Source organism: Chanodichthys erythropterus, chromosome 23 (genome assembly GCF_024489055.1).
Source record: "Chanodichthys erythropterus isolate Z2021 chromosome 23, ASM2448905v1, whole genome shotgun sequence".
In the NCBI taxonomy this organism is placed as follows: domain Eukaryota; kingdom Metazoa; phylum Chordata; class Actinopteri; order Cypriniformes; family Xenocyprididae; genus Chanodichthys; species Chanodichthys erythropterus.
The window spans coordinates 5,819,600-5,832,659 of NC_090243.1; the positions used below are offsets into that span (position 1 = coordinate 5,819,600).

The following is a 13,060-nucleotide window of genomic DNA, read 5'->3' on the forward strand; positions in this document are numbered from 1 at the left end:
AATTAAATGCATTGTGTATCCAAATTCATGTTGACTTTAAACAATAAATGACAAACCTTAGCAGTAAAGTTTAAACAACTTTATAATAGCTACAACTGGTGCTAATTAATCATATACTATTTAAACATACACAAATAAAACATTAAGTAATTTATCAGCTAGGTGCTACTATGCTAGAAAAACAACAGTTTTTTTTAAATAAAAAAAAAAAAGAGGCTGATGAAACCTTATGAGATCTCTATGTAACAACCACTGTGTCTGTGTGGGTGAAAATGTCAGCTCACCTGATGCAATGTCCACGCGCATGTTTTTCTGCTGGGTGACGTTAATGTGTGCTGTGACTTTTCCATCGTTTAGAGCCAATTCCAGCATTCCATCTGCCAAGGAGCTGAACAGGAGCAGGCCGCTGGGGTTCCAGGAACGGAACTGGAATCCCACAGACACCATATTGTGGTCCCTCCTCCCCGGCAGCTGCAGAAAGCTTGTGCCATTGAAGAAGACGGGGAACGTGTGTGTGTCCACGCAGGAGAACGTCAGGTTGCGCTGAAAATAAGGCAGGATGCAAAACATTTAAAAAACATTTATGTTGTTTAGAGTGTAGACATGTCACAAAGATGGTTATACAATCGTTTTCAATGTAATATGTATCAAACATTATATCATCAGGTCTCCCAACATGGCCAAGTTAGTTATGCCGGTCCATTTTGAGGGTTTTGAAGGGGTGTTAGAAGTTTTAGAACATCTTAAACCAGGTAAGACCAGCAAATAAACTAAGGCTGGCTGTAGACGTCTCTGTTCAGCAGCAAATTTAACACATTGTATAATGTATTTCTCAAATGCAACATCTTTAATACACTTACAAAGCTGCAAAATAAAGTGACTAGAAAATAAATCTGTCTGAAATGGTTGAAGACCTTTCATGTGGAACATGAGCTTAAAGAAAGATCTCTCAAAGTGCTGCTACAGCATGTTCCCAACCACGCCGTCGATTTCTGAACCTTAAGCTGGAAAAGGGGTGCATGGAAGCAATAGCGAGGGCTTTTATTCATAACTCTCCAGTTCTACGTCCCTCTAAATGGTAATTTTGAGGCACCAAATGCACTTCAGCCTTATTTCAAATATAGAGAACTTAATCAGTCTCATCACAATGAAATAGAAAAGTGCACTCAGCCTTTCTCAGCGCTTCATAAGAGAACCTCCGCCCATGTGATGTGATTTATCAACCTTGAATATAATCCTTCAGACATGAATAATAATTCAGAGGCTGTCTATGGTGGACACGTGTCAAATTTGCAAAGGAGGGGAACTGTGCTATTTTCATGCTATTAAAGGGATAGTTCAACCAAAAATGAAAATTTTGTCATCATTTACTCATCCTCATTCTGGTTCCAAACCTGTATGCCTTATTTTCTTCCGTGGAACACAAAAGAAGATATTGTGGAAAATGTCTAAGTGGTTTTTGTCCATACAATGAAATTCAATGGGGTCGAATATTGTTTTGGACCTCAATGCCATTCATTGACTTTTTGTGCAGTGAAATAAATCACACAGGTTTGGAACAACATGAGGGTGAGTAAATGATGACAGAATTTTAATTTTAGTTTTTGTTTTTGACTCCTAAAATACAGTACAAGCAGAATTGGTTTATTTGTCAAAATCAAAATCTCTAGAACAAAAATATGTGAATCTGATTCAAACATATTTAGATGTAACATAATGCTTGAGTGATGTTCTATGACGTGCTGGTGTAACTGTATGGCAGAGATAAAATTGTAATTTTCATCAGTAAAAAGCATTGTGTCTCTTTATGTTTGTGGTTCCATTAATGAACTCTGATATGCTTCTTGAATATGATGTGCAATTATTGCATTCTTTGTAATATCACAGGCAGAGGAAATTAGATTATTATCAGTGCTGACAACAGTCATCAAATCTGCGTAGATGATTAACATTCCCATCGGCGTGTTGTAACAAATTAAACGGATCCATACAGCATAGATATGAGGTTTTTAATGCAAGCTCCATCAATATCATGTCTGAACCGCTCTACATTCTGAAGCTTCAACCTTGTACAGCTCTTCATGGTCATACACCTCCACAAAACCCTCCAGGCAAAAACAACCCACCCAAACATGCTAAATCTGCACATATCAACAGTCGTAAACGACTAAGTTATGCACTCAAAATCAAACTTTGATTAGTCAGATATGGTTTGTGGGGTTGACTGAAAGGAAATCGACTCACAAAGCTGGAAGTGTCCAGTTTCTTTCTTCTGGCCAGGTCAGTGATGTTCTCTCCATTGTAGTTGATGCTCTCCATGCAGCCTTTGAAGTTTCTTCTACCTCCTGAGACTGGCTTCCCAGAATAAGGCATCCCTCCAAAAGTCAGCTGCATGGAGAAATCAGACTTCTTAGAAACATAAGTCACAAAAACTGTATCAAAGCATTACAACCCACCAAATTCAACACAACAATATATGCAGAGAGTGGGGTAAGATGTGTCAGTGTAAGCCAAGTCACCTTCTTAACCAATAAACACATTAGAAAAGCATACGAAAAATGTGATTTTTGGATGTAAGAGTCAATTTTATATTTTATATTATGTTTATATTTTATTTTGAAATGAAAATCGTTCCCATATTCTCCAATGATACAAGTTCCCCCTTGACATAACCCAGTTTACCCCTAACGTCAGTAATGTTTTGTCACTTCTTGACTTCTAAGGTCCTATTTTCAAATTTGATTCATAATACACTTAAATTAACAAGTAAATTAAGTTGAAATATGATGGTGAAATATGATTGAAATATGGTGAAATAAGCATATTACTAGTATTACCTCTCTTTCAAAAACCTAAGTAAAAGTGGCACATCTTACCCCAATCTCTCTCTATGTCAAGAAGAAAAGGAGCGCTTGAAACTTTATCTGATACTTCATACAAACACATCCTGCTGGATCAGCCACAACCAACAAAATTTTCAGCTTGTGACAATGGAGTAAAATTATACATATTTTGTAAAATCAGATAATATCTATCTATTGAAATGCTTAGTAAGTCCTATTATTCATGCAGTTTCAAACAGAGCACTAGCGCTTCAACACAATAGTCGATAAATGCAATTGTTTGTAAATGCAGTCTGTGCTCCAGCAGAAAACGATTCACAGGTTTGGATCCGTTCTCAGCTCAATTAATCAGACACTTTCACTTTAATTGGGGTCAATTTGTCTCAGACCAACTGAGCTGTAACCAGCCCTGTTGCATCCAATGAAACCAGGAGTGTCTGAGCTCAATTGAATAGATAAGCATTTGCTCTCAGACCATATTCTTTACGTCGCTGAAAATCAATTTCTTATACATTCCTCTACAGTGATTGTTAATATGCGTCATTTCTGTTTGATAACAGTAATATGCTGCTACACATTATTAGTGTGGATTAATCCTGTGTGGAGAAGCGGATTTCAGAAGCTCTGTGCTGAAAAGAATAACAAGGGATAAAAATCCCACTGCAAACAAAGTTTACCACAGTGAACCTCCCTAGGACAAAGTGTCTTGGTGTGACATCACAGCTTTGAGCTTCAGCTCTCTGGATTGGGTGACGGCTGCAGTGTGACTGGAATCCTACAGAAATCCTTGAAGGATTCTGAGATAATTACAGAACTTCTATTTTGAGTCTGTTAGCAGTCTGTGTGGGAATGAAATGAGATCCAACTAATGTAAAACCGGACTTCCACCAGCATATGCCCCCAACCAGGCTTTTTGAGGGGTTTTTAAAGGGATAATAAAATTCTGCTGACCCTCACGTGATTCCAAACCTGCATGACTTTCTTTCTATTCCATAAAATGGAAATAAATGGGGACAAGAGGTGTCAAGTTCTAAATGCCAAAAACACTGAAAAGTACAACATATTCTCACTCCCAACTCGTCACATATTGATGCATGGTCAGGACCCCTTGGTGTTTTAATGCACTGGGTACCCCTTTAACGTAATTTTTCCATGTGCAGGATATTCCATTGCTTTCAGTTGTTTGCCTTATGCATCAAATGATGACATATTTACTTCTATGCATTTGTACATAAGGAAATTATTTTATAAATATTTATATTTTCATATATATTTTGGAGTACCTAACCCCAACCCTACCCCAAACCAACCCACTCCTCAACAAACACACATTCACAGGTATTTATTGCAAAAACTGACCAAAAGAAATGTATTACAAACAGCTTGTGTTGCATTCCAAGTCTTCTAAAGTCATACGGTATCTTTATATGAAGAACAGCGGAATTTATGTTTTTTTATTTTTATTTTTAAAATTATCCTACTCCATAATATCTCATTCAAAAGATACACCCAAACTTTATGTGTCATGAGACACACAAGAGCCAATGCCATTTCACAATCAAAACAAACGTATTGCTTCTTCTGGTGGCAATTTTTGAATGTGTGCACAGGATCTGAGCATGATGGCAGATGGAGACGGTGATCACTTTTGGGTCTGTTCCTCACACAAATCAATGGTTTCGCCTCGGAACCCTTGGAACATTCATTCATTTGTACTTTTTGAATAAATTGTGGCTGTAGTCATATATGCCTGATATATCCTGTGTTTAATATTATATAATACACAAATGGGTAGGTTTAGGGGTAAGGGTTGGGTTACATGCTCAAACATGTCTAAATACTGTAAAAAAAATAGTAAAATAAATGCAAATAAAATGATTCTAGATGATTAAATTGAAAACATGCCATAATGGCAAAATTATACCCAAATATATAATTTCATCATGACAATAAAATTTCCATGCCCATGGAAATTTCATAACGGCAAAAGTTTCTCATCGAAAGCAATGGAGTACCCTGCAGATCGAAAAATTACGTTAAAGGGGTACCCTGTGCATTAAAAATTAATTTTGAAGGGTTCTGACCAAGTGTTAATATGTGACAAGTTAGGAGTGAGAATGTGTTGCAAAGTATCATAAAAACAGTTCTTGTGTTATAATTCGATGTCTTCTGAAGTCATACAGTATTAACAAACTATCAAATCAAATATGTATCAAATCATGTCTGGCAAGATTTTCACTAAATAATGACTTCAATGTTAGCCTGTTCCCACACAAAGCTACAGTACCATATGACTTCAGAAGATTAACATAGCACACAAGTCATATGGACTGCTTTTATGATTCTTTTATGGTGCTTTTGTATCATTTTGTAACTTGACAGCCCCAGTACCCATTCACTTTTATTATATGTAAAACACCATAAATGATAATCCTCAAAAATGAAGATTTTGGAAGAAAAAAAAATGTCAAACATGTTCAATTTAGGTGCACTATATATATACTTTTACCAGCAATACTGACTTATTCAACCAGCATCACCAAGTTTTGTTGGTGAAAAACATGGTTAAGTTGGTTTAAAGGTGCCATCAAACTTTTTTTTACAAGATGTAATATAAGTCTAAGGTGTCTAATTTTTTTTAACTGCCTATTTTGAGGCATAATTAGAAATGCGCCAATTCATTCTGCGGCCCCTTTAATTGCTCGCACTCTCCGCCCCCTCCCAAGCTCTCGACTCTATCACTGCATAAACAAAGTTCACACAGCTAATATAACCCTCAAAATGGATCTTTACAAAGTGTTCGTCATGCAGCATGTCTAATCGCGCAAGTATGGTATTTATTTGGATGTTTACATTTTGATTCTGAATGAATTTGAGGCTGTGCTCCGTGGCTAACGGGCTAATGCTACACTGTTGGAGAGATTTATAAAGAATGAAGTTGTGTTTATGAATTATACAGACTGCAAGTGTTTAATAATGAAAATAGCGACGGCTCTTGTCTCCGTGAATACAGTAAGAAACAATGGTAACTTTAACCACATTTAACAGTACATTAGCAACATGCTAACGAAACATTTAGAAAGACAATTTACAAATATCACCAAAAATATCATGATATCATGGATCATGTCAGTTATTATTGCTCCATCTGCCATTTTTTGCTATTGTCCTTGCTTGCTTACCTAGTCTGTTGATTCAGCTGTGCACATCCAGACGTTACTGGCTGCACTTGTGTAATGCCTCGATCATGGGCTGGCATATGCAAATATTGGGGGCGTACATATTAATGATCCCGACTGTTACGTAACGGTGTTATGTTGAAATTCGCCTGTTCTTCTGAGGTCTTTTAAACAAATGAGATTTATATAAGAAGGAGGAAACAATGGTATTTGAGACTCGCTGTATGTAATTTCCATGTACTGAACTCTTGTTATTCAACTATGCCAAGATAAATTCAATTTTCAATTCGATGGCACCTTTAAATAATAGAATAGCACCAAAATAGCACTAACTAGCATAAACCAGCTTGGAAATGGAAATTCAATTCATGCTTTTTTTTCAAAAGGGAATTCTCACAATATTGCCTGTTCATTCTCACATCATTCATGCTGTTTTATCGGTGTGAGATGAATCTTTTCCAAGGACAATTAAAAACTTTTAAGAATTACCAATTATGGGGAGTAATATTTTGAGCTTTAGCATCCCATAATGCACCTGCTTGTTAAATGAAGTTCAGAGCAATAAATCATTCACTTTCTCAGTCGTACCTCATAGTCCAGGTCAAGGTGGTCAAACTCCCCGTTGGTGCGGAAGTGCTGAGTATGCTGATCAAGGGTGAAATTGACATTTCTCCTGTAGCGCTCAATTACTACAGAATGCCAATGATGATCGTCCAGCAGACTGCCGCTGGTCACAGATGTATGGCCCAGGATGGAGCCGTACTGATTACTTCCTGAAGTTTATTAGACATAGGAGACTGTCATTAATATTGAACATACAATATCTTCAATTTCACTGCAGAATACTCATTGATGGGAGGAACCATCACAGTGCATATGAGATGTTTATGTCCTCATGATACACAAGATAATGAGTTTTGTGTTTTACAGTCTATCAATATTTTTTTTCCCCCCTCAGGCTAGGTTTCACACAAAAATGAAAAATAAGCCCCGGGTATACTTCACTGGCCGCGTGCAGGCCAATTTTCTAGACCGTGCGGACAGTCTGCGTGCAACAGCGCATGCGCAAGCAGTACAGAAGAGTCCACTACGTGGCATTACGCACAGTATTGAGCACAGTGTTCAGCCGACAAAGAAGAGTGTGAAAAGACCGGTTTAAAAACAACACGCTTGAAAAAAGAGAAAAGCGAACTTGACCAGCATTTTGCGAAGGGATTAGAAAGTAACCACATTTGTACAATTCATGTTTGAAAGAGTACAAAGACGTGTTTAGGGCGGCAAATTCATGGAGGGAGACAAGTAAATATGGGAAAGGATGCACTTATTTTCTTCTCCAATCATGCCCAGTGAATGTCACGTTGATGACACGACTCAGTGCTGCTCTCCGATGTCTGGTAGAGCATAGAAAAAAACTGTACTGCACATGTGACGAACGCGGTCATCCGCACGCATCCGTGGTGTAGTATACTTTGAAAGACGCACGGACGTGACTGCATGTGTAACGTGTCTGGGCGCTGAAAGTGAAGTATACCCGGGGCTTTACTCTCCTTCATTGGGACCCATTGAATTTTACTATATGGAAATAAAGCATTCTTCAAATTTTTTTTTTTTTTATTTTGTGTTTTACAGAAGAAAGTACACTACCATTCAAACGTTTAGGGTATTTTTTTTTTTATGTTTTTGAAAGAAGTCTATTAAGGATGAATTTATTTAAACAAAAATACAGTAAAAACAGTAATATTGTGAAAAAGTGTTACAATTTAAACTGCTTTCTATTTTATTATGTTTTAAAATACAATTTATTCCCATCGTTACTCTAGTCTTCAGTGTCACATGATCCTTCAGAAATCATTCTAATATCCTGATTTGGTGCTCAAGAAACATTATTATTATTATTAACAATGTTGAAACCAGTTGTACTGCTTATTATTTGTGTGGAAACCATGATGCATATTTTTTTTTACTTGATGAATAGAAAGTTCAAAAGAACAGCATTTATTTGAAATAGAAATATTTTGTAACATAATAAATGTCTTCACTTTTGATCAAATTAATGCATCCTTGCTGAATAAAAGTATTAATTTCTTAAAAAGAATCTTACTGACCCCGAACTTTGGGTAGTGTTAGTCATACAGTTTGGGAATTACATGACGGTGAGTGAAAATTGTAACAGATATTTCATTTTTGGTGAGCTATCCCTTTAAATGTCACTGACTTTTATCAAAGAATCAATGAGGATCAAACATTCAATGAAATAATAGAAGACAACAGATAATAAGTCAATAAATAAGCTGAAGACATACTGATATACTATCAGTAGCACATTAATGATATAATTCACACCAAGGTACACACACATCCGTTTTACCGAGGTTTATCTGCAGCAGGAGCCGGCCTCTCCTCAACTCCAAGGTGATGTAGTCCCCTTGTTGACCTTCTCCGTGCAGAATCACCCCTTCGCTCTCTGATGTTTTAAACTTCAGGGCTATCACGTCCTTCAAAATCTTCATCTTCTTCATTTTAAAGCGGTAAGAGATCACCCCCTGCCCATCAAAATTAATCACATCTGCCCCTGTTGACAGAAAGAAAAAAGACAGGAGGAGAAAAAGAGATTAACACCTCTGAGGTGACTGGATGTCATGCCCGTTTTTGGCTAAATGATCGGTTGAGTGACTGTTCTACAGATTGCTTGGACGAAAGCATGGTGAAGTTCACAGATAAACTGCGGCTGGGATCAGGTGATAAACTACAGCGAGGAGGCAGAAAATTGCAGCTGGCTATTACCTGCTGACAAAGCCTTTCTGCTTATTGCGCAGTGGAGGAGGATTTTTGATCCCTGTCATGGTTTGGAATGATGCATACCGGAAGTTATGAATGTAAATTCCTTTCGCGGCTTCTTTCGCTCGCTCTCTTGGTTTCATCTCCTGCACTGACACTGCATAACCTTTGGATATATTACATAAGCTCACAGTTCCTGATGGCACTTGATTGCTATGCAGACTGTCTTAATATCACTCTGATGCCATGTAAAATTATGAGCAGGTAATTATGGAAAGATCCACAGCAAACTGGAAACAGAAAATGCAGAAGATACAGATGTCATCGTGTTCCCTTCCACCAATAAGATTGAAGTGGCGTGTTTATCCTCTTGCTTTATTGAGAGATTGATTGGGTTTGATCTGAGCTTAATTAAAATGTAAATGGTTGTGTTGATTTTGCGGTAGGCTTGTGAATGCATTAACTTTGGACTAAAAAGGTTTGGTATTGCAGCAAAAAAAAAAAAAAAGATGAAAGTATTACATGTATTAGATAAATAATCAAGTTTCATCATGAGAAATGCAATCCGCAGCCATATACGCATACATACACATTAATTATATAAATTACATTTTAAAATATATTAAAATAAACAGCTGTTTTAAAATACTGTAATGTTTCACAATATTACTGTGTTTTTACTGTATTTTTATCAAATAGCAATTTAAGGGACATACTAAAAAAAATATGCAGTCAAACCAAAAATTATTCAGACATTTTTGATATTTTTTTTACTAGTGGGTACAGGACACTAATAGTTCATTTGTGTACGTGAAGATAGCAAAATAAAGTAAACTCTGACGTATTATACCCAAAAATACTTAATACAGTGGACTACCAGTAAAAATGATAAAAACTTGGAACCAAAAATTATTCAGACACTTTGACCTGACAGTCATAAATTAAGTCTGAAGAAAAAAGACAAAGAATTCTAACTAAAGCAATGTGATAATTATGTTAATTGAACATAATGAAATGATTTATGGTAATAATATAAAATATACAGAGTATTTTTCAGGTCTACAGTAGGGCTGCACGATTAATCGCATGTTATTCTCACGCGCATTTCGTCAGTAAAGCCGGTTCCCTGATTACCGCTAAATCACCATCACCTGCTTTCAAATGAAGCGGCATTTAATAGACAGAGCCGTAGTTCACAGACAAGCCACGCAATATCGCGTTCATTATCGCAGGCGATTCATCTGCGATATGAACGCGATATTGCGTGGCTTTTCAGTGATCTACGGCTCTGTCTATTAAATGCCGCTTCATTTGAAAGCAGGTGATGGCGATTTAGCGGTAATCAGGGAACCGGCTTTACTGACGAAATGCGCGTGAGAATAGCATGCGATTAATCGTGCAGCCCTAGTCTACAGTAAGTGCTGTTTTCAAGTCAGTGAGCGGGTAAGATATTTCTTTCCATTATTTAAATAGATCGTTCATTGTATGCATTCCTGAGGCATGTACAATCAATTTGCATTTATCAGCTTCCATTAGCAGTGGAAATTACAAAATGACGCAACAACTGTAATTGTTCTACATGGAAAAAGTGGGTGAAAATATGCATTAAGTGTAATCTGTCATGTACACAACAACCAGGGGATGCCTGTAGTATGTAGCATCTACTGTGATCGTGTGTGTTTGTGTGTGTGTTTGAGTCTAGAGAATCTGCATGTGGAATTAATTCAATTCTCTCCATGCACCCTGCTGGGGACTGATTATTACACTAATGCATGAGTATGTGTGCTATGTCTGGCCAGTTGCTCTACCACTCCTTCTGTCTCTCTCTCTCTCTCTCTCTTTCTCTCTCCATTGCCAATCCCCTTCACCTCCATCACGAATGCATTCATCCGTTCTCGCCCGATCAACAAGGTCAGAGCACTGCATTCATTCTTATTCTGTGCTTCATCTCCACTGCAGGTCTTGCTTATCTAACTCCCATTCTTTCCCTCTATGATTCCTGAGAAGGGCTATCTCTATTCCTTTACTGCACATCTTATTTATTTGCACTCAACAGTCAGTGCATTTCCGTGTCTGAAGAGAAACTGAGTGGCGGGAAAAGGCCAAAAAAAGTGATTTGTACATATTAACATTTCCCTGTTGGAATATTCTGTTTTGCAAACATGATAACTAGTCATTAGCAGGTTTAGGCTGGTCATTGGCTGGTTAAAGACGGTCATTACTTGGCTCAAGCTGGTCATTGCCTAGTGTTAGCTTGTTTATGACAGTCAATAGCTGGTTCAAGCTGGTCATTAGTTGGTTTAAGATGGCCATTACCTGGTGTAAGCTGGTTTAAAATGGTCATTAGATGCTTTAAGCTGGTCGTTAGCTGTTCACACTGGTCATTAGATGGTGTAAGTTGGTTTAAGATATTCATTAGCTGTTTAAGATGGTCATTATGGTGTAAACAGGCTTAAGATGGTCATTAGCTGTTTCAAGCTGGTCATAGGGGTGAGAATTGAAGGAAATGTCATGATATGATACAATCATGATACATGGCTCACGATAACAATAATATCACGATACAGTGATTCTGCAATAATCGATATATTGCTAGACAATCCTATAATGATATATCACGATATCTGTCTAACTATGAAAACAAAATGCCAGTGAAAAGGTTAAGTGCAGGTTTTCTCTCTTTATTAGTCCAAACTATTAGAAAATAGCACAAAAAGTTTTTTTCAGTCTGTAAATTAAATTTAACATTTTATACTTATATTTTTTAAAAGCGTAAACTTTTTATTGATATACTATTGACATATTTAGCCTAAGTTAACTGCTTATCGACTTGTTTTTTCTATAAACCTGGTACAAAAAAATTAATCAAAACAAAACAAAAAACCCTCTTTTATTTAAACCTGGGAACATCTCAGTGTTTACCATAAACCTGGGAATAGTATTGTCAAAGGTACAGACATGGGTATTTTAAAATGTTAAAAATATAACGATACCAGCTTAGCCTAGCATTTTGAGCCTAGCATTTTTAAACACCTCTGATTGGCTATTGTGTGTTCACATGCTCAACATACAACATACTGTCTGTGATTGGCTACAATGATCAATGCTTCACGTTCACAAACATGTTGAAAACAGACATCTTTGCGAGCTCTTCAGCGAGCGCTTACAGATTCAGACGGAAGTGTTTGAAAGCAGGCATCTATCAGCGGATCCCTAATATATCCACTGATAGACGAAACCACTGATAGGTGCATGCTTTCAAATGCTCCCATACTTATCTGTGTAAGTGCTCGTTGAAGAACGTAAAAGAGGTTCAAGCTGACCATTTCCTGGTGTAAGCTGGTTTAAAATGGCCATTAGCTGTCCGCACTGGTCATTAGTGTAAGCAGGTTTAAGATGTTCATTAGGTATTCAAGTTGGTCATTATGGTGTAAGCAGGCTTAAGACATTAAGTCATTAGCTGGTTGAAGCTGGTCATTACCTATATTGTGATCTGGTTTAAGATGGTCATTACCTAATGTAAGCTGGTTTATGACAGTCATTACCTGGTTCAAACTGATCATTTCCTGGTGTAAGCTGGTTTAAAAATGGCCATTAGCTGTTCTAGTCATTGATGGTGTAAGCAGGTTCAACCTGGTCATTAGCTGGTTTAAGATGGTCATTAGCTGTTCAAGCTGGTCATTATGGTGTAAGCAGGCTTAAGATGGTCATTACCTATATAGTGATCTGGTTTTGGGTGGTTTAAACTTGACATTACCTAAACTGGTTTAAGATTTAAGGTTTAAGGTTCAAACTGGTTATTACCTACTATAAGCTTAAGAAGGTCATTAGCAGTTCATATAATTTTTTATATTTTTGAGAATACAATACACAAAGCACACACACCCATCTTTGTTAATCTAATTTTGACTGTTAAAGTTTTTTTTTAATTTGACACAATTAAAAATTTCACTACACCTGCTCAAAAGCATTTTTTTTAATTCATGATTAATATTGCATTGCATAATGTGTTCTTATACAAACTGACAACCACAAGTGAATCGCATTCATATATTTAATATGGACTAAAAAATTTTGTTTGCAACCTGACAGCCGAGTCTTTTATACAGTTTTCATTATACAATGAAAACTAGTCTAAAATTAAGAAACCCTTAAAAAACAGTAAAGTAAACATTGAATTTACATGTGATTCATTTAAAATACTTAATTTATTATTCCAATATCCAAATGATTCTAAATCCCACAGAAATAAAAGGGTTT

The 13,060-nt window shown here is 36.7% G+C and overlaps 1 protein-coding gene across 1 annotated transcript in view; it reads right to left on the reverse strand.

The window, feature by feature from the left end:
* Window positions 1–13,060, reverse strand: part of cntnap2a (contactin associated protein 2a) — a 301,573-nt gene that overhangs the window by 243,701 nt on the left and 44,812 nt on the right. The window contains exons 5-8 of the mRNA XM_067378732.1: window positions 8,391–8,594; window positions 6,611–6,795; window positions 2,245–2,388; window positions 285–543 (exon numbers count right to left, since the gene is read on the reverse strand). Coding sequence (XP_067234833.1) covers window positions 285–543; window positions 2,245–2,388; window positions 6,611–6,795; window positions 8,391–8,594 — 792 coding nt within the window. The remainder of the gene's footprint in view (window positions 1–284; window positions 544–2,244; window positions 2,389–6,610; window positions 6,796–8,390; window positions 8,595–13,060) is intronic.